Source organism: Sebastes umbrosus, chromosome 13 (genome assembly GCF_015220745.1).
Source record: "Sebastes umbrosus isolate fSebUmb1 chromosome 13, fSebUmb1.pri, whole genome shotgun sequence".
NCBI classification, from domain to species: Eukaryota; Metazoa; Chordata; class Actinopteri; order Perciformes; family Sebastidae; genus Sebastes; species Sebastes umbrosus.
The window spans coordinates 24,945,936-24,968,793 of record NC_051281.1 but is presented as its reverse complement, the minus strand read 5'-3'; the positions used below and the strand labels follow the sequence as shown (position 1 = coordinate 24,968,793).

The 22,858-nt window shown below is 40.5% G+C and overlaps 1 protein-coding gene across 22 annotated transcripts in view; it reads right to left on the bottom strand.

Annotated features, from left to right (window-relative positions):
- Positions 1-86: 86 nt before the first annotated feature.
- The window catches only part of lrrfip1a (leucine rich repeat (in FLII) interacting protein 1a), a 57,202-nt gene continuing 34,430 nt past the window's right edge, over positions 87-22,858 (bottom strand). For 6 of the 22 annotated variants that reach the window (XM_037788929.1, XM_037788926.1, XM_037788927.1 and 3 more), the window contains 9 exons: positions 15,997-16,023; positions 15,211-15,336; positions 14,401-14,472; positions 12,559-12,729; positions 12,162-12,254; positions 11,829-11,921; positions 11,541-11,633; positions 11,141-11,285; positions 6,321-9,829 (listed from right to left, as the gene is read on the bottom strand). In XM_037788929.1, the coding sequence (XP_037644857.1) occupies positions 6,600-9,829; positions 11,141-11,285; positions 11,541-11,633; positions 11,829-11,921; positions 12,162-12,254; positions 12,559-12,729; positions 14,401-14,472; positions 15,211-15,336; positions 15,997-16,023 (4,050 nt within the window). In that variant the 3' untranslated portion in view covers positions 6,321-6,599. Of the gene's footprint in view, positions 1,297-1,930; positions 2,036-2,136; positions 2,217-2,317; positions 2,439-3,786; positions 3,837-6,320; positions 9,830-11,140; positions 11,286-11,540; positions 11,634-11,828; positions 11,922-12,161; positions 12,255-12,558; positions 12,730-14,400; positions 14,473-15,210; positions 15,337-15,996; positions 16,024-16,503; positions 16,642-18,254; positions 18,333-20,027; positions 20,091-21,064; positions 21,149-22,440; positions 22,501-22,858 lie in introns of those variants that run through there. The other 16 variants (XM_037788917.1, XM_037788921.1, XM_037788915.1 and 13 more) reach the window with 13 other exon arrangements.

The following is a 22,858-nucleotide window of genomic DNA, read 5'->3' as shown; positions in this document are numbered from 1 at the left end:
AACACAGCCCAAACAGAAGAAAAACACGGGATATGGGGGGCAACATTGTTAAAAAGACAAGATTCAGAAAATCCAGGACTAAAATGCACATGATCAGATACCAATATGGTTTGAACTTTTATTGCACAAAGATTACAGTTCTTTATGTTTCCTTACAAACATTTTTAAAGCTTTGTAAACAGTGAAGCAGCGTCTCCCCAGTGTGTTTGCTATCTCCTGCTAACACCGTTTTGAGTCCCCGTTGTCACATTTTTCTTCAGTAAGTCTCAGCAATGAAGTGTGTGCACAAGAGCCAACCAGTGACTGACTATATGAAGCAGAGAGAGAAGCTGGAAGATGTGACTGGATCTTAGCAGAAGGGCGGTTACATGCTGTGAATCAAGCTGTTCAACATTCAATAACCTGCAATCGGGCTGCTGGCTACGTAAAGGAACTACAATTGAAAGCTGGTGACTTGTTGAATGTGGTGATTATAATAATGTGTTGGTGGGTGCTCCGTAAAAAACTGAGCAATCCTTTCTGTCTGTGACAAACACACCCAAACATTTTACATCTTTAAAATCAGTTTGGCTTCGGATGCAAAGGAGGAAAATACACTTCAATGTTGCTCTTTCATTCACGACACACACAAAGCACTCATGTCTTCTCTGCAATGACGGCTGACAGTCTTGGGCCATGGACACCATCGGGTACTGTTCAGAGCACTGTCATCTGTCTTTTCTTGAAGTTCTCTGTCCTCCATGTGAACAAGACAAGTAACAATCTTGAATCTTGACGAGAGGCAGCAGAAAAGAGGGCAGTGCAGCATTTTGTCTCTCGCTACAGTTCCGTCCCGGGACTCTTCACGTGGCCCCGTTCCCCCCCCTTTAGCAGAGCAGTGCAGAGGTTTCAACCAAAGTCACGAGGCACACAAACATTCGCTCCACGACTTCATGTACTTTTCTGTGTGTGTGCAATAACGCTACGAAGATTTCTCATCAGACAAAAAACAGACAAAGAAATGGCACATTGCTTGTTGGGGTTCTCTATTCTGTGGATATGATAACTAAGATTTATTTTTTTTTGTTCTTTTTCTTAAGGTTGCTATCAGGCAGGTGAAGAGAAACCCAAAACACAGGATGACTCTCATTCAAGAGATGAGCCAGTGAGAAAGGGGAGTTGATATGTGTGTGGGGGGGGGCGGCGTTTCTATGGAGTCTGTGCCATGCCACGACTGGTCTTCATCTTGTCCAGTCTTTTAGATAGGTGGCTGTTGTTCGACTCGAGTTCATCGACCTTGTCCAGTGCTGAACGCAACTATTGAGTCAAATAGGGAAAGAGAATATATTGCAATTAAAACAGAGCCTGGTAAATGGGCTAGCATGTCATTTTTTAGTGTAAAGGCCCTGACACACCAAGCCGACGGTCGGCCGTCGGACAATTTGGGGCCGTCGGTGAGCGTCTTTCGGCGTAGTATTTTCGGTTTGTCCCGCACCGTCGGTTCTAGTCTAGAGAACTCGCTCTGATTGGCTGTTCAGCTTAAACGAATCAGTGCACAAGAACAGAAATGGAAGTGATGAAAACAAGCCAACGAGTAAAGTCAAGAGGAAAAACACAAAAGGCTCTTCTCATTTTTCATCTCCATCTCACACGGATAATTTAATTTGTTTCATGTACGTATCATAACAACAGCTTGTATATCTCGGTCTTCCGATTTCCCGTTTTGAATGACAAATACAGACTACCACCGCCTGCTGGTGCGGAAAGTTATTTAATCTCACGTAGGCGCAGAACGTCTAGGTGATAGTTGGCCGCCAGCTGTAGTCTTTGCGATGTGTTCGGGTGCAACCGCTTGGCCAAAACATGAGCGACGTAACAGACGGCCTTCGTCGCTGCTAGTTCTCCGACGTCGGGTTGGTGTGTCCCCCAGCTTAAGAAAACAACGCTCTACCTCTCTCTGTAGTTTCCGTTTCTCTGCCTTCAGCTCATCCTCCACTTTCTCGGCGTTCTCTGCTGAAGACTTGTAGCGTGTCACCTGACCCTCAAGTCTGATCACCTGGAAACAACAACAAAAAAAACAAAAACAGATTAGACTTCTCAGATAAGAATATTCATATTTTTAGGTATGCTATGAATTCATAATTATTCTCGACTCACATTTTGTTCCAAAGCGGTGACTTCTTGCTCTGCCTTCACAAGTTTGAACTTGAAGTCACTTATTTGCCTGCTTGAATCTCCTGGGAAGGTTTAGCAAAAGCAAATATTGTTGAGTTGTAAGAGACGATACAGAAGCAAAACTGCAATTACCGGTCTGTTTTCATGCGTTATGTTTACTCACTCTGCAGTTCTATTACGTTTGGATCATTGCCGTTTTCAAGAATTTCACCATCCGGGCTTGAACTGTTGTCAGTGCCGTTCCTCTGGGTCTTCTGGTCCAACTGGGACTTTAGTTTCTTTACCTGTAAATGGAGCCATTAACACACCAGCTGATGAATGACAAGTCTCCATGAGCAACATATAGCTCATTTTTTATTCATTTTACAGTGTAATGTTGGCCACCTTGTCAATTTCTGTAGGTCACTGAAATGACATAACGTATTGTCATGATAGAAGATACTGCAATTGTCTTTTAAAATGAGTTTAAGGGAAAATTCAATGAAAATGTCCTCTCTTGATACTGTGAGTCCCCGACCCCAAGCACATTGGTTCCTACTGAAGACATACATATTTATGAACATCTCACAAATGTATAGTTTCATCTTTTTAAAGGCTCAGTCATTTCATAAAACAGCGAGTCGCTGTGGTTGTTTGCAGACGTTACTCAAACAAGAGGAAATAATGCATTTGTTGGGGACTATTTTCAGCTGCAGATTAATACACATTTGGTGCTCTAGTAAGTATTTGGGACAGCAGACGGTGTGTGTGTGTGGGACTGAGTGAAAATACATACAATGTGTATGTTCATGGTAATGAAGGAACATGTCACCCAGTGCAACAGTGTGGCTCATTGATGTGCTTTTAAAAAGGTATAATATGCAAGAATTAACTAAAAAAAACAATGTATAGACTGATAGAAAAATAATCCCTCTCAATCATCACTACGCCCCACTAGAAGTGTGTGGTGGTGTCTGTTTCTGTAGAGACCCTTCAGCCCTCTGCCTGGATTTTCTCTTTTCTTCTTATTTTGATTTACTCAGGACGCTTCTGGGCGTCTGCAAACAGCCTTTGGGCCCCACGTGGGGGTGTAACCCCCCAGCCAATAACAGCGCTGTGTCACGCACCTCGGCTACTGATACCGAGGCACAAGTCTCCAGATACAAAGCAGCTGCGGGTTGTGTTATGTGTATGTGTTTCAGTGATCCCCTGCTCCTCTCTGGGCTGTGAGTGCAGCTATGATCGGTGTGTGTCTGTAGTTTGACGAGAGCAGCGCTGAGCCACAGCCAGCAGACAAGAAGTCTACATTCATTCAAAATCCGGCAACTCAGCACCTTCCCGCAGGGTTATGTGGAGTTTTGCGGAGTTAGTTGTGTGTTTATTTGTGTTTTAGAACGTAACCTTACTGATTTCTCAAGATTATCGACCCTACCTTTAATTGAGACAATTGCAGCTTTCAAACTAAACATTCGTGCAGCAAAAATGTATTATACTGTAGGCAACTCAATGTTAATAGTAATGGGACAAACATGATAGAAATTGAATGTGTAGCTCTCCTTTGACTTGCTATTTTGCTTCAGATATTAATTCTAACTGAGTCTACAGTTTAATAAATATTATCAACAGGCCGTCTCAGATGAATAATGGACCTACCTGCTCTATCATCTTTTCTCGCTCATCCACCAGTTTCCTCAGGCGAATCTCTACAAGATAAAACACGTTTGACATCTGAGTCTCACATATTCATTCATTCAAATGCAACGCCATGCCATCACAAAGCCATAAATACAACACCAATTCAACAACAATAATCACAACTCCATCTTTTAAAAAAAATAAAAGTTAACATACCAGGGGTGGGAGGAGCCAAGGAGATGGTGGGATGGGGGAGGGTGGGCTGGGTCAGGGTGGGAGGTTGGTTGATGCATGCAACAGAGCAGGCATCCATGGGGGAGTGATGGAGCGGAGTGTGAGGGGGAATGTTAGCATGCACAAACTGTGGAGAAGAGGGTCAACGCAAGAGCACACAGCTGGCAGGTTTACATTCTCACTACATGACCACACAATAATAAGTGTAAATGCGCTGACTGTAAATGATGCTAGTAACATTTCTTGCCCGGAGCTGACATATCGCTTTTCACCCTGTCAACTCAGGGGATTTCATTACAAACATGCATTTACAACAACATTTCAAATTGGTAACAGCAGGGTATTTATTGGCATTTCAGCGTGGACGTAACACATTCATCTTCTCCATTTAGTGCAACAAAATGCAAACATACATTTATCATACATTTCCCGTTCTTGTAGATGGAAACAGCTTTGTTTAAGTCAAACAACTGTTGTATTAATCCCTGAGAACAGGACAGGGTCTCCAAGCACTTTTCATTTTAACCGTCAACATTACAGCTACAACATGTAAAAAGCTAGTTCGCTAGTGAGAGCTACTAATTAACAGCTGCATTTTTTATTGTGAACTTATGGAATGAATGGATCAAAGAGTTCCTGGAATTGTAGCATGAGAAAAAGTTGCGTGATACAGGTGCAGAGCAATATTATTCATGACATATAAAACAAGCAGCAGCATCATAAATGTGCATCAATAACAAAATAATGTTACCTGACATGGCAAGTGCAGTATAGTCCAATAGTAAAATATACTGTTAGCAAACAGTTTACAGTCTCATCTCTCCACAAACTCTTTTCTTTTTGCACATATGACCTCAATGAAAATGGATGTTTGGACCTTTAGACTGTTTACATGGATTTCATTAAAAGAATATACAAACTTACACCAATATTCATTTGGGAAAGATTCAAAGTGCTGCACAGATTTATTTTACCACTTTGTAAACAGCCAAGCAAAGACTAGTAGAGGCAGATCAAATGATATATAATGATATATATCTATACTATATACTAGGGCTGTCAACGACTATTCTAAATTTGAATATATCTTTGAATAGTAAAAAAAATAATTAAAAAAAAAGACACTGCAGCTGTCTGCTCCGCGCGCACTGAATGCACCGCATGACAGGAGTCACACAACGTCGCTTTCATTAACTGAAAATGAAATGTAACGTTAGGTTAAGCTGAACGAGGAATAATTCAACAACAACCGTAATGATGGCAGAGAACTGTGCCACAGAGAGAGAGACACTGTGTCTTAACAGCAAGCATTACGTGATGTAAACAAACCACGTACCTATAAGCTTTGCACTCTAAATCGGACTGGAGAAGTAACTACTTAAAAGATGGGTGAATAGTACTGGCTATCTTCTGACGTTCGTACTTTTTAAACAGAAAACACATGTTTAATATTGTGATATTTAGTGGAAATTACATACAATATAGCCAACAGCAAGTAAGACACTTTCAGGCGATCTCCCTCCAGCCAGCTGCCACCTTATTTAGGTTCTTGTAGTGAAATGAGGAGGCATCGTATAGATAACTCCTCATTTTCAACTTCACGAATCAGCCGTTCGTCGTCCGTTGCGACAGAAATAAATAGAAACAGGGCTTCTGACAAATGTTCAGCTAAAAACGATGCGCCGCGCACCTGCATCACTCGCAGCCAGTTAGGACACGGTGTCACGGACATAATGCACAAAAACTGACATGGCCATTTTGGGGTCCCTTGACCTCTGACCTCCAGATATGTGAATATAAATGGGTTCTATGGGTACCCACGAGTCTCCCCTTTACAGACATGCCCACTTTATGATAATCACATGCAGTTTGGGGCAAGTCATAGTCAAATCAGCACACTGACACACTGACAGCTGTTGTTGCCTGTTGGGCTTGAGTTTGCCGTGTTATGATTTGAGCATATTATTTATGCTAAATGCAGTACCTGTGAGGGTTTCTGGACAATATTTGTCAATGTTTTGTGTTGTTAATTGATTTCCAATAATAAATATATACATACATTTGCATAAAGCAGCATATTTATCCACTCCCATGTTGATAAGAGTATTAAATACTTGACAAATCTCCCTTTAAGGTACATTTTGAACAGATGAAAAACGTGTGATTCATTTGTGATTAATCATAATAATTAAATATTTGAATCCATTGACAGCCCTAATTGTTATATTTAATGGAAATGAAATACAATATAGCCAACAGCAAGTAGGACACTTTCAGGCCATCTCCCTCCAGCCAGCTGCCAACTTATTTAGGTTCTTGTAGTGAAATGAGGAGGTATCGTATAGATAACTCCTCATTTTCAACTTCACGAATCAGCCGTTCCTCGTCCATTGCGACAGGAATAAATAAAAACAGGGCTTCTGACAAAAGTTCAGCTCAAAACGACGCGCAGCTGCATCACTCGCAACCAGTTAGGACATGGTGTCATGGACATAGCACAAAAATAGATATTCGAATAGTTTTAGATTTTTTTAGAACTAATATTCAAACATCATTCTTGGCTAATTTTGACAGCCCTACTATATACCATTTACAAGCTAAGACATCTTACACTCCTCTTTGCCCTTGCCTTTGCCTTTCTTGCCGTTCCTCTTCACATCTTTCCCTGTCTGCTGTGCCTCTTTATTGCTGCCCACTTGCTCTGCACTCTTTGGTAGATCTAAATTTTCACCCTGCAACTCATGCTTAATGGCATCTGATCCTATCTCCACTGGTGGAGACATCGCCTGGTTAATGTCCTCCCCAACAACACCCAACTCTCCAACATTCGAAACCTTTTCCTCCTCTATAATGGGCCTGGACTCATCTGCTACACGGACCTCTTCCTCAGGCACGTTTTCCTGCTTTTCACACACACTTTCCACACGTTCCCCTTTTTCAGACGTGGCGTCCTCATCAGCCAAAGAGTCTTTGTTGTCTCTAGGCGTAGTATCTTGTGTATCTACCTGGTTACCCCCATCAACCATACACTTCTCGTCAATGCTTTCAACTGGCTCGTCTCGTCTATTTTCATTTGACGAACTACCGTTGTTGCTTTCATCTGACATGACACCAACTCCCTCATCCACTTCTTCCTGTTTTGGAATTTTAGGGAGACTCATCGCCACAGCCACCTCAATATCCATGTCATCAAAGTCAAAAGACCGTCCTTCGTCAATGTCATCCTCATCCTCATCGCTCTCCTGCAGGGTGGGTTGAGATGAATCATCATCAGACTTGTCTTTGCTGGGTTCAGGCAGTTGTTGTGTTTCGCTTTGCTGATCATTTTGACTGTTTTTATCTTCTGGATCTTCTGCGACGGCTGACTCTTCAGTACTGTGGTCCTGCTCAACCGAGGACCCAATTTCAGTTGCTTCTTTTGGAGAGTCTGGTGTATTTATTGTGTCAATGGTATTGATCTCTTCTGATTCAGAGGGCGCTTCAGCATTTGGTTCATCAATCTGATCCTCGCACTGTAATGCCTGGCTTTCTACATCATCCAGTTGTTCGGCCTGCACTACAGTCCCAAACAGACTCTTTACAGAGGCAAATGCATCAGCGATTTTTGTTAATGATGCGCTTACAAGACTGTCACTATTTTGGTCATGTGAGCCGTCTGGCTCGACTAAACCTTCTGGTTCCTTCAAGTCTCCATTCAGCTCCTCCTTTTCTGCTCCGTCTGCTTTTAGCTCTGAATCATCCCCGTCAGGACTGGGAGAAAAGGATTCTTGTTCAGTCTCTGCTCCTGGCTCCTCGTCATCTTTGACTGTCTCAGTTGCTTCCTCTGGACCTCTATCGGAAACCTTGTTCACGGGTGCAGACTGCTCTGAGCCAGACAAGCTCTCGAGAGCGTCGTGGAAGCCATCAGTAGAAGACAGGGACACAGACGTGTTATATTTACTCTCAGAATTGCTTGTGGATTCAGATTTATCAGCGGCAATGTCACCACTGCTTGGAACATGTGATTCAGCTTCAGTGTTTTCCTTACCGCTTGTTTCAAAGGTGTTTTCGGGGTTATTAGCTGTGCATTCAGATGCCATCTCATCAATAGACCTAACTTCCTCCTCTGCACCATCAATAATTTCTGACTCATGGATGACATTGTCATCAGCTGAGATGTCTGTTTCACTTTTAGAGTTATCTACACTGGAAGAACACTCTTTGTCAAGACCATCATTGCTCTCGGCACCTTTGGAGTTGTCAATAAGATCAGAAGTACTGAGGTTGGTCTCTGGGACAGGACTGGTTATAGATCCCACTTCTTCTACTTTCTCGGTTTCCAAAGCTCGTTCCTCATCATGCTCATCCTTTCTGGGATCTGTTCTGGATTCCTTGAGAGTTTCAACATGAGCGGGTGCTACTGCCTCCACTGCTTCTACTGATTTATCTTCCAAACTTTGTTCCTTATTCTGTTCATCCATAACATCATCCACCCTTTCTTCCTTGAGAGTTTCAACATGTGCGGGTGCCACTGCCTCTACTGCTTCTTCTGTTTTATTTTCCAAACTTTGTTTCTTATTCTGTTCATCCGTAACATCATCCACCCTTTCTTCCTTGAGAGTTTCAACATGTGCGGGTGCCACTGCCTCCACTGCTTCTACTGATTTATTTTCCACACTTTGCTCCTTGTTCTGTTCATCCGTAACATCATCCACCCTTTCTTCCTTGAGAGTTTCAATGTGAGAAAAGGTTTCAGTAGTTGCCACGGCTTCTGCTGCTTCTACTTTCTCCATTTCCAAAGTTTGTTCCATTCTTGATTCTTTGAGAGTGTCATTGGGAGAAACGGTTTCAGTGGGTTCCACTGCTTCTACTCCATCTACCTCCACAGTTTCTTGCCTGTCTTGCTCATTCTTAACTTGATCCACACTTGACTCGTTGAGGGTTTCAGTGACAGAACCATCAATTTCAGGTTCTGTCGTTGGCACATTATCTCTTGCGGCAGATCCAATGTCCATTTCTGTTTTGCCCTTTTTTATATCTGTTCCATCTTTTTGTTGGTTCTTATCCTCGTGCGTTCCTCCTTTCTTTTTGCCTCTCCTCTTCCTTTTCTTCTTTTTCCCTGAAGCAGCAGCGCCCTGAGGCTGAGGATTACTGGATATTTCCTCTGCCTCGTCGTTCTCCGCCTCTTCGGTGTTCTCAGGCTCTTGTTGAGGTTCAGTGTTTGATACAGATGGGATGGACTCATCAGGTAAACTTTCTTTCCTAACATCTTGGGCAACTTTTTGCTGATGACATGATTCTGTATTTCTCAAATTACTTTTCTCAACATCTTCCCGTTTGTTTTCTTGCTCTTCAGAAAGGTTGTTACATGACTCTCTAATGTCATCACTATGTGTGTCAACACTACCGCTTTTGGTTTCTGTCTTCCCTAAATCTGGGTTACTTGTCTCCCCTAAATCTCCCCCTGTAGGCATTTCTGTTTCTGGAACGTTTTCCTCAGGACTTTTTACAATCCCTTGAAGCCCAGGGCTGCAAACGATTATATCTTTGACCTCTGTGAATGATTGGTCATTAATATCAACATTTAAGTCCTTGCTAAGGCCATTTTCTTCAGCATTGTCTTCTTCTATGGCGGTCTTCTTGTCTTCTTCTAAGCATATCAGTTGTTCTTCTGTTGGCTGTTCTTCTGCTGCTTCACTAGATGTTTCCAGTGTGGACACAACAGCAACATTACAGAGTGTATCAAAGCTTGAGTGATTCTCTTTGGCATCCTCAAACAGTTCTTGATGCTGCTCTGGATCCACCTCTTCCTCTCCGCTACTTCTCAACTGAGTCTCCTCTGTGTGGCCTGAGAGATCATGAAGAGTACACGGTGATCGAGGGACAAAAAAAATGTTGACTTAAGACATGATTTTCAAAACTGTAATCTTGGAGAGGAAGTGCATCAGCAGAAGTCAATTTAAGGCAGAACACCCGATTGATTCAGTGGCCAAGAAGAGAAGAACAGAGCCAAGTTGACCAACAGAAGCACAAGGAGAACAAGAAGAAGAAAGGCAGGAGGAACACCGAAATGAAGTTCTTGATCCCCAGCACGTCAGTGCAACAAGAAAAGAAGTCTGAAGCCGGCGACACAAAGTTACATTACAGTGCATATACAATAATGTTCCTTACACATACTATTTGCTTCTAAAAATAACTCTAAAATACTTTGTACCATCAACCCTGTGGAGACCAGTCAGCATTTACTCACCTACATCACTTGCATTAACAGAGTTAGTTGTGATTCAGAACTAATATGTTTTAGCTGAAATGATGAAGAGGGTGCAAGAGATGAATGAAATGAATTAAAAGCCAAAACAAAGCCAATAGTAAAGACAAAGTGAGGTGTTGCTGAGAAAAGCAGGAGGTCGGATAGATGTCGCTTAAAAAGGATAAGGCTGGCGTTTCTCTGTATTATTCTTGTCAACAAATTCCATGAAAGACTGAAAATAAGTAAATAATGCTTTAGTCTGTCTCTCACTACTTTCCGACTTTCCTAACCTGTCTGTAGCACAAGCACATTGGTTCCTTCTACAGACGTACATTTTTTAAAACTGGTCACAAATACATAATTTTGTTTTCAAAAGGCTCAGTAATTTCCTAAAAGCAGCTGGTCACTATAGTTTTTGGTAAACATTACTCAAACAGGAGTAAATAGTGCATTTGTTGGGAATATTTTCAGCTGCAGATTAATGAGTATTTACATGTGTGTGTGATATGTGATAAATACGAGCTCACGAGTTTCATTTTTGAAGGCACCAATTGTCTGTTTCTAAACTCAAAAATGTACTTTCAGTCTCAAGAAAAATAAAGAATATCACCAGACTTATCCTTTCAGTTTACTGCAAATCAGAGTTAAAGTAACATTTGACATTCCACAAGCACAACACTGGAAACTGAAGAGTTCACTCCAAAATTAGACATTAACCGTTCGGAAATTTAGATATCAATTGTGAAAAAAATAATTAATTGTGTATGCTCAGTACACCGTATCCATTTTGATATTTTCATTGCAGAATTTTCTGTTCCATCACTACTCTGAAGCATTTTGGAATGAAAGTCTTCAGACAGTTTTATGCCAAGCCATGCAGTGAGAAGTGTTTATTCCTCTGTGTTTTACCTAGCATGCTGTTCCCCTCCGTTGGGGAGGTCTTGGCATCCTGAGCCGGTTGGGAGGCAGGGTCTGCACTGGGGGTCCCGTCAGCGTCTGTCTCACCAACCTCTCCGTTGATGTTTAGATCAGGTCCCAATACTATTCCATGTTTCTAGACAAATTTAAAAGTGAAACATTAGCTCCATAGATTACACAAAATAAGTTGCAATGCTCTATATTTGATTTGAAAACTGAGTTTGAAACAACAAAGTAAACCTAAAATACATTTGCACTTGTAATTACTTTCTACCTTCAATAAACCAGAATCTGGTTTTACTTGTTAAGCTTTAGGAACCATGACAACGATATTCAAAACGGTTTTATCACACTTCCAGCTGAAATAAGCATTCACACACTGACTGAGTACCTTCAGAATGTCTTTCAGCTTCACCACCTCTTCTCTGAGCTCATCTCGCTCAACTCGGATTGGATCTGTGTATTCTTTCTGTCGCTCTAAGGCCTGAGCAGAGCCCCCCCAAGTGGCAGATTACGAAAGAAAGTGATGAGAAAAGTGTACAAGGGGTGAAAAGAAGTGAAAGATGGCATTCAGTTTCATGCAAAGGAGATACCGAATTAATGTCGGCAAAAAGTAAATGCTGAACGTGATGAAGTTAATAAAACACAAAACTGCTGCAACAGGGCTCATAGGCCGTACCCCAATCTTTTTATCCTTCCACTCCACCGTCTCCTGCAGGTCAGTTATTTCTCTAACAAAACCTTCCTGTTTGAGTCGCAGCTGACGGATGTCCTAAACGGCGGGAAGAGGAAATCAAGTTTGAGATGTTGAGAGAGAAAGCAAAAAGAGAAAGAAACAGTGCATGCATATGTAGTGTGAACAAAAAGAAAGCTGTGAAATGTACCCCAACATGCAGCCTTTCTAAGTGACAAACTGACTAAAAGGCAGCTGCTTTCCTTTCTTAATATCTGTCTCCATCTCGCCACTCCCAGTCTACGTGACACACGTTCACACTGGGGGACAAATACTCACATTCAGCAGCTCTTCGCTTTGCTTTAGCGTCTCTTTCATTTCACTGAACTGGAACTGAAGCACAGTGTGGGCATGTTTCTCTCGCTCGAATTCCTGTGAGGAACAAGAGACAGCTTATCAACCAATAAACCCTTCGTTTTCATTATGAACATCTATCTCATACAGACCCCACCAACAACATTACAGGAAAGCTACTTCCATCGCTGTTAAGTGTGATGTCAGTTGTCATTCTGAGAGCTGGGACACGTTACAGTCCTCATTTGGTAGATATACCGCACATAATATCGTATGTCCTTAATAGATAGTGTGTTTTTATGACACTATTCTTAAAATTGATAATATTATAGACCACAGCCACATATTTGTTTCAATGACTATCACTGTCTGCCTGCTGTACCTTGACTTTGTCATCATATCCCCGGCGCGACTCAGACAGCAGTTCCTCCAGCTCCATGAGCGAATCCTTGAGCGTGTCCACCTGGTACATCAGGTTGTTTTTCTCGTTATCCAGCTGGGCGTTGGACACCATGGCCTTGCGATACTTCTCATCCACTTCTACTAATGCATCCTGGTGTCATGACATACAGAGAATAGAAGAATATAACAGGTGCTGGCTCAGACCGAACACGTCCACAAACAAAACTGCAGAGTCATACTTTCCTCTATCAAATAGGATGGACAAACTATATGTTTGGAGCAACAGCTGGCAGAGAATCCAGACAATGCAAGAAAGTATGTGGAGGTCAGTATACTCATCTGTATCACACAACTTTAAACCACGATAAGTGGGAATTTAAAAAGGTGCTAAATTCGATATCCAGATCATTAATATAGCAGCAAACAACTATTTGCTATACTTCTCATCGCTTTGTTGACGTAGCTGGGCTGGCCGAGTATTGAGGACAGAACGTGCCAAGATAAAAAATAATTTAAAAAAATAATAAATGACTCGATTAATAAATGAATGACATTAAATGTAGCAAAAATATAAAAAAATAAATGTAGCCATTAATTAATTGATAAAAGGTGACATAAATTGCTATTTCTGTTTTCATTTGCTTTTTTATTTATTTATCTTTGTATTAATTCCTTTATTTATTTACTCTTCTGTTTAATTTTCACTTTTATCTATTTATTTTTTGCATTTATTATTTATATATTTATTAATTCATTTATATATATTTATTTTTTCAACACAGAAATAAATAAGTTTAGGGATATAAATAAGGGGTGAAATGCAAAGGGGAAATCATGCATAAATAAATAAATGCATAAATACAAAAATGCATACATTTAAAAATAAATATAAAATGAATACAAAATAAAAGCAAAAATAAGTAAATAAATTTGAAAATGAATACAAATAAATAAATAAAAGGGAAAATTAAACAGAAGAGTAAATAAATAAGGGAATTAATACAAAGGTAAATAAAGAAGCAAATTTAAACAGAAATATCAATTTATGTCACCTTGATAAATTGTGACATAAATTGATATTTCCTTTTTAATTTACGTCACATTTTAATGCAGTCATTAATTCATTGATAAAATGTGACATAAATTAAAACAGAAATATCAATTTATGTCACATTTTATCAGCTAATTATTGACTGCAATCATTTTCAATATTATTTTTGGTACATTTAATGGCATATTTATTTATCGAGTAATTTATTTATTCATTTTTTATTTTGGCAGTTCCATGTTGAGAGCCGTTGAGAAGCAATAGATATCCTCCCAATCCCGTATTTAGCACCTTTAAGAAGAACAGGTCAACACACACAGACAGAGATGAAGAAAGGCGTGCAACATGCAGATGCAACTTTGCCAGTTAGATCAACAGTTAGCAAGTTTGAACACAAGTTAGAAAACATCTGCCCATGGAAAAATCAATGAGAAACGATGCCTTATACAGGCACGCCATTTGAGCCTCACAAAAGGGCTGCAGTTATATTACGGTGTTGTAGTTTGTCAATATTTGTGTTGAGTCTGGAGCACCAGTATTGCTCCTAAAATATTCCATTTAATTATTTCAGTTTCAAAAGCCTTCTTTTTTTCCCATAGAATCCCATAAATCCACTGTGCCCTTTTTGGGTAATATAACAGTGAATTAGTTGCACATATTACTGCATATCTGACCCAACGTCTAAAATCACCAGAGGAAGTTAGAGACACCAAACCTATTAGTTCATAATGAGTCTGGAGGTGGGAATTCTGAGTGTCTCTCTCAGGCTTATACCTTGACTTCTTTTAGGTTCTGCATGTACTTGGTTTCCACATCTTGAATCTGATCCTTCAGTTCATGAATCTCCTGGTGAATAGTGCAGCCAGCAGCAGTGAGCAGAGAAGCACAGGGTGACAGCAGACATCAGAAAAGGTGACGATGCAGAAAGTTTGGCGACGGGGCAATGAGAACAGCAACGCAAGTGTTTGCAGAAAGAATGAAAATAGCATGACAGCACAGACCTGTCTGTTACATTTACTCCTTTCCATACAGAACTTCCCAGAGTACAAGAGTAAGTACAGTTTTTTTTCTAGAGTGGAGGAGACTCGTGCCCTCTCCCAACTTGTTGTTTAATGAAGTATGTCTGGGTGGAGATTACTCTGCCTCTTCTACCCTGAATTTTTCACCATATCTGCTCTGACATAATACAGCAGAAACTCTTCTGTAATTGAAATGGGTCCACAATTCAAAATGTTGTAAATTCTCAATGGGGCAATGATTATGGGTGAACAGATAATCAATATTGGTCAATTAATGAATTAACAAATAATTCTTGAAACTGCAATCTTAATTATATGACAATTATTTGCAACTATGTTCAATGTTTAGGTACATTTTCCATATAATACACACATTCAATGTATGACATTTACATTGTAAGCATCATATGGCCCAACTTCCTATTTTCTGAGTGACTGTCCACATAAATTATTGTTCTCATGGTGATGTTATGATCCAATAACCCTGTGTGATACCTAACAAAAACCACAATCCACAAGGAAATGTCCTCTCTGTCCGTAGGAAGCTACGTCTCTTCAGCATTACCTTGATTTCTCGTATGGACGTCTCTGCATCTACAGTTATGGCCGTCTCGCCACTTCCTCTCCGCGAGGAACTCCCGCCTATGGAGGTGAGAGTTGCTGCTGTTAAGGCAGAAGCTGCTCGAGATCCCTGAGGAAGAAGAAAATTACTTTACAAAAATATTTTTTAGTACTCTTTGGTACGGAAGCCCCGAGAGGCAAGTGAGAAAAAAAAGAAGAAATCTGGTGATCCATTTTCTCCCGTGTTTATGACTTAACAACAGGTGAAAAAAATAAGTTTTCTTCCGGGTGAGTTTAAATTTCTCCATGAATTCTAAACACATGGGACATATATTGTGTGTTAGCAAGATATGTAAATTAAAACTCACTTGGAAGAAAACATTAATGCTTTTAGTCCTATTTAGAACATGGGGTAGTGGTACACTTCAGCCTCTTGTGGACAAAATGAGCATTACAACAACAAATACTTGTAATAAAAAAAAAGTTTTCACCTGCCAAAACGTTTTTTCTCCCCAATTTACAGATAAAATAAATTTAAGGAACTTAAAAAGCAAAACAACTTTTCTCAACCTGTTCTTAAGTCATAAACACAGGACAGAAAACAACTTACATCAGACTTAGAAAATGGATCACCAGTTTATTATTTTCTCACTTGCCTCTCAGGGCTTCTGTATATTAGCAAACAAAGTATAAAGTACAACACCCCCACTCATTATTCTTCATTAACTGATGTCACTTTATGCATGTTGAGTAACTAAATACACAGCATTTAGTGATGTGATCCACTCACCTTCTCAAGATAATCTCTGTCCTCCACCTGTTGGGACAAATAAAATATAGTCAGATCAAACAGAGGGTGATGTGGAGGCCACAGGGCCGAGAGGACGAACTGAGGGAGGAAGGAAGGAAGGAAGTCCCAAAATCCTCACTACAGGCTGCTCAGCAAGGATTCCAATCGGCTTTTTACTCATGAACATATTGAGAAAAGTTAGTACGGGAGGCGTCAAAACTCCTTCAGAAATTAAAACCACCAAAACACAACAGGTCAAAAATGAGTGAGTGTGACACAGTATTCCATTCAACAACAGATCACGTGTTAAAAAACACTTCAAACAACAGGCCACCTTCGGTTTTCACTTCCTACCACACACACAAAAACAGTCCTCTGGTAGTCTCCACAGTTAAAACACAAATTAACCTCTGACACAGACACAGCGTGCAGCCCTTGTAAGGTAAAGTGCACAAAAACGGAAGGACGGGTGGCAAAAAAAAGCAACCAAACAGGAACTCAGCTCACATCACAGCCGCGGCGTCCTGCGGGCGCAAAGCGACTCACATCAGAAAAGTCAGGAATAGTAACATCGTCCAGGTCCCGGGGGAGGCCACTGCTACTGGCAGCACTCCTCAAAAAACTGGCAACAGAGCCACAGTTGTCCTACATCGGCCACCAGGGGGCGAAACAGAACAACAAAGAAGCCAAAAAACAGAGCAGGTCAACACTAGGAAACACCCGCCAGGTAGGAATTCATGTTGAGAAAAACACATGGAGAAGTTGAGACGGTAGAGAAGTATTCACAAATCATCCTTAGTGCTCAAAAAGACCGTAAATCTAATTCTGTTACCTCAGGTTCTTCCTCTTTTTTTATGGAGAATATCTTTCTCATTATAAGCCATTATATATTATTATATGCTGTCCCTAAAAAGAATGAATCATGTTTCTCAGTCATGGTGATTCCTTGTCAATAATACAGTCACCATACAGTAGTAACTTCAAATACAGAAGTACAAAATACAAGATTTAGTTCAAGATTTATGTATTTTGATTTCTTCAGCCGGTGACCGATCAATCAATAACATCTAAATCTAAAAAAGAATATTTTAAAACAACGTTTTTTGGGAATGACACCCTCGGCTAAAACTCACTCTGTTGCTGCAGGCTTGTAACAGATGGCTCCAGTCAGCCACTGTACTGTGGCTCGTCTAAAACTGTGAGCTGGACTGACGAACACACTGGCATTAAATACTTATATTTCAGGTAGGACTGTCAAAGTTAACGCGATAATAACGAGTTAAGGCAAATTTCGTTTTAACGCCACTAATTTCTTTAACGCAACTTCCGATATCGATCTTCCGGAAGTTGCAGTGGTAGTTTTAAAGCTAGGTACTAACACCATATGAAACTAGAAAAAAACTGAGAAAGCCATTGGTACCAACCACGTCATTCTAGCTTGTTGCAAAGGAGGTTAAAATTATGCTCCAAAGTTACACTAAATTTTGGCAAGAAAAAACTGGCATGGACATTTTCAAAGGGGTCCTTTAACCTCTGACCTCAAGATATGTGAATGAAAATGGGTTCTATGGGTACCCACAAGTCTCCCCTTTACAGACATGCCCACTATGATAATCACATGCAGTTTTGGGGAAAGTCATAGTCAAGTCAGCACACTGACACACTGACAGCTGTTGTTACCTGTTGGCCTTGAGTTTGCCATGTTACGATTGGATCATATTTTTAAGCTAAATGCAGTACCTGTGAGGGTTTCTGGACAATATTTGTCATTGTTTTGTGTTGTTAATTGATTTTCAATAATAAATATATACATACATTTGCATAAAGCAGCAATATTTTGCCCACTCCCATGTGGATAAGAGTAATAAATATTTGACAAAGTTCAGTGCTTCTCTGAGCTTCAATCCATGACTCACTAAGATTAAAAACAAACCATTAACATCTTGTAACAACTGGATTATACAGGAATAATCTGCTTGTACTCTAAATACAGAACAAATAATGTTTGCACATTTCCAAATTCCACTAATCCAAGTCTGAGTCACCCTATCCAGAAAAAACACCATCTAATTATGTCTGGAAATCATCTACTGTCAAACAGTGAATCATAAACCACATGTTGAAGTGTAAGTGCATGATGGCTGTTACTGTAAATTAAGTCACAGACTTATGTGGTTACAAAGCATCATGTACAACTGGGCTAAAGCGATTTAAACCCCGTGGTTGGTTGCAGGGTGTCTGGGGGGGTGAAGGCTCACCACTGGGCTGGCGCGGGCCGAACCGGCCCTGGAGGAGGCTCTGGAGCCGGAGCTGCGGTAACTACTGTAATCTAAAGGCTGTAGAGAAAACACACTGTTATGTTTCTGTCTACACATGGAGGCAAACACAAACAAGCATGCGCATACTCACACTAATAGTACTAGTAGCAAACGCATGCTGGAGGGGACCGACACTTAAATCAAAATCCGCTTAATGCTAAATGCACATCGAAATTCCAACCCCCATTAGAACAACTCACACAAATTTGACTTTGTTTTGAATTAGAGATAAAAATTATAGCTGCTGTGCAGCTGTGAGTCGAGGCCGGGCATTTTGAGGAAGAAGAAGAAGAAGAAGGAGGAAGAGGAGGAGGAAGATGAAAAAGGGAAGAGAAGAAAGACAAATGAGAAATACAAGACGGTCTATCGTCATTAATCCTTTAAGGCATTAGCATGTTCGTTCTGCCCTGATCAGCTCTGGATTTCACAAATTCAGTTTGTGGGACAAAATTCTGAGAATTTGCATATTTCATTTAGACAACACAGTCAGTAATTAGTTTTAATAAAGATTGATTGCTCCACAAGTGACAAATTGAAGTTTAAAAATGCTTGATTTCCATTGACTGCAATGGTTCACATGAGGACAGAATTCAAAATACTTTCAAAAATGCAGTTTCTGAGATAAAATTCTGAAATGTACCACACTACATCTACAATGACCTGCAATGTCATAATTTATTTTCATGAACATTGTAGCTTTATTAAGCAAGATTTTGCAGTAGATGTGTACAGTACTGTTTACACTAAAACATATGGATGGGCTGTGGGCTCAATTTTTGATAGCTACAGTTTGGTGGAAGTTGCAAAGTTGTAAGAATAGTTATGAATTTTCTAAGTTTTGAACTTTAGGCGTTTACTGTAGCGCCACCATCAGGACTATTAGCCCACAAAGCCAGTTGAGGAAGTTTAGCATAGGACTGGACCTACTGAATGTGCAAAGTTTGGTTTATTTTCATGCATGGGAAGGCAGATGTCGCCGCCATAGGAGGAGGAGGAAGAAGACAAGGAAGGAGGAAGAAGGAAGAAGAAGAAAGATGGAAGAAGAAGAAGACTGACAAAAACCAGAAGGACTGGCCCTAAATCAAAGTCCAAAACAACATGTCATGCAGCAGCAAAAAGATCACTCAAAATACAGTAAAGGTCTCATTCATGTGAGAACAAAACTAATAAAGCAAACTTCACACACGGCCCATTCCATCATTTCAAACTAGATTCACGTTCTTACTAAATATGCACTCTTCTTCTGTTAGTATCAATTAAGGAAAAGTGTTGGGCAGTAACGCACTACTGTATTGTTACTTTCCCCAGTAATGAGTAGTGTAAGCAATTGCAATTTCCAAAACAGTAGTTAAATGACAGTTATTGATCCGAGTAACGCTGCGTGCCAGGTAGGCTTATATTACGATGACGTGAACACATGGAAGGTCAGTATGCATCTTCGCGTCACATTGAACTTTAGTGAACTTTGAGACGAATATCAATATCAATGGCCACTCCCCTGAGGATGGGGTGGTGGGAGCGATAATATAATGAGTAATGTATCTAATTGTTTTTGATACTAAGTAATAAGTAAAGTAATATTATTCATTTTTAACTTACCCATCCTGCCCAACACTGTCCAGGAACAGAAACCACTTTTCACACAACCACACCTGACCAGGTCACTCTCAGGTGCATCAAACCAACAGGCCACAATTCCAAGAAAAATCTTACACGAGAGCTGGAGCTCGTGACCCGCTGTGACCCACTGCCGAGACCCTCTTCATATAAGGCGCTCTGCACATGTGACGTGTCACACAAACACATACAGTGTAAGCAGTATGCTCAAACTTCTGCAGTGGGAACAAACAATGGCATGCTTTTCTACACAGTGGTGAAAAACCACGCCCTGATATGTGGGTCCATTCAAAACTGACATGTACAGTGACTGACGTCAACGCTCAGTGAAATTAAAAAGTGATGAAGCATTTCACGGGAAGCCCTCAAACCCTTTGATCTGAAGACAAACAAGCTCTGTTTCAGGTGTTCTTTAGAACGCTGGTGTGGGTTAATGATCATTACAAGTGATATTTAACACTGCGTGGGAGTTATAGTGGGTAAAAGGTGAGCTGGATATGAATGAAACCAACCCTACGATAGAGCTGCTTGGAGATCTGCAGTGACCTGCAGAACTGCAACAGAGGATGAAGTCGGGAGTGAGGATGAGGTTTAGAAGGCAGCAGCTTGGAACAGGTGACAATTTAACTAGATTTATTCTTGTAGAGAAATTCTCTTTTCTCTTGTCCCTCTCCACAGAGAGGTGGAACGTTAATGGGTTCCATGGGTACCCACGAGTCTCCCCTTTACAGACATGCCTACGCAAGTCATAGTCAAGTCAGCACACTGACACACTGACAGCTGTTGCTGGCTGTTGGGCTGCAGTTTGCCATGTTATGATTTGAGCATATTTTTTATGCTAAATGCAGTACCTGTGAGGGTTTCTGGACAATATCTGTCATTGTTTTGTGCTCTTAATTGATTTACAATAATACATATATTCATATATTTGTGTAAAGCAAGCATATTTGCCCACTCCCATGTTGATAAGAGTATTGAATACTTGACAAATCTCCCTTTAAGGTACATTTTGAACAGATGAAAAATGTGCGATTAATCGCGAATAAATATTTGAATGGACTGACAGCCCTAGTTTTTTTTCCTGCTAGTGATTACAGTATGTTTCTGTCTGACATTTGTCTGTGTGTACAGACCTGGTAACCATTGAAAGTTGAACCTGGGTTTCTGGAAGAGGACAGACCATTGTAGCTGTACAAGTCAGGGGAAGCATAAGAGGCCTGAAATGAGGAAAGAGGAAGAAAGAAGCAAGTGACGAGCCAAGAGAAAGAGGGAGAGGTGGATGAGGGGGAAAAGGATAGAAAGTTCAGAAACATCATTTTTAAAAAGGTGCCTGACTTGCACCTGAGGTTCATCTCTGAAAGTCATGAGCTTGTTTTTAATACACAGAACAATCAGCATGCTTATATAATATCTGCGTTGCTTTTGGGCTATCTTTGTGGAATTTATCTCGTCGATGGAATGCGGTTTCCAACGTTTGCGGCTGCAGTTCATCCTTTTTCCCCCCTTTGCCTTGGTGAAGTCGTCATGCTCTTACGCATGATGCATCTTCAAATGTTTTATAAGATTGTTGGTGTTGAAATTGGCAGAACCCCTCGAAACGTAAACCTTACAAACTATACATAATCACCGTTTTACTTGTTGGATTTTTCACTGTGAAATATTGCCAAATGGCTGACATTTTCCTCAATCTGACTACAGTTACCAAAGAACGTGTATTGCCAAGAAGCGAAAGTCAATTGTTTGTTCCATTGCAACGCCATTTTGGACTGAAAGCGGCTTCTGAACACCGGTAATACGTCCGCCTAAAAAGTGCCGTACAAAAGTGCCGTACAAAAGTAAAACAAAGTTATTTCTATCCTATTATCATATTCTACCGAAATGTCCTGTGTTGAACAATAAAATATTATAAATGTAATAAGCGTTTTCAGTCCAAAATGGTGGCAGTGGCTGTGGTAAAAAAAACACACCGGAGTTTCATCTCTTTGCTTCTATTCTCTTTGCCGTTACCATTACACTTTCCACTAGCACCGCACTGTTGTGTTGTTTGCTATCGTCCCGTGACAAACTACCTGCTGCTCTAAAACAGTAGTTGCCAGTGGCAGCCATGAGACATCCAGGGCGACAGCACAGTGAAGGCTACTGTTTTGGAGCAGCAAAGAAGAATTGATTTCTGGTTAAACAATGATTTGATTTTTTTCTGGGTTAATAAATTATGGTATTGGCTCGGTGAATAAACTGCCGTACTCGCCGATACCCAATACCGAATTTTGGGCAGTATCGGACACATACCTGTATTCTTTAGTATAACACAGGACAGCTTGATTAGAAAAGATTTAGCAGCACACTGCATGCCTCAATGAAAATGATATTTCAATAAAAACAGTCAAAACTTTCACAAGTTGTAAGCAGCTACAACTAATTTTGTTAATGAACACAGCTTCAGACAGAAAGAGAACCAAAGGCCATTATTGGTATGAGTAAAACCAGTCTCCAGTGCAGTGGCACCCACCGGCTGCAGGTCTAATCTGGAGGCGCGAGACACCCGGGTGTCATCACTTAGTCTGGAGCTCTGAGGGTCGAGGAGCACAGGTGACAACATCAAACACCAACACCTCAACAACTGAATGACATCCTCACTCAATTCATCTACCTGACAGCAACCAGGTTCAGCTTATTGACAAATCAATAAGTTATTGGTTTGGAAACTTGTGTTATCAATGTTGAGTTTAAAAAAACAACAATCTGCCATGTCCTTCGAGGAGGCGTAGTTAATTTTTCAATAAAATGTTACATCATTTGTGTTGAGGAGCTTCTGTTGCTCCAAATACTGCAGTTTGCCTCAAAACAATGAAATTATTTCTACCTTCAAAATATGTTTATCAAAGCAAAATGCAGTTGTATCTAGTTCATAAGACAAAGTTAAGCTA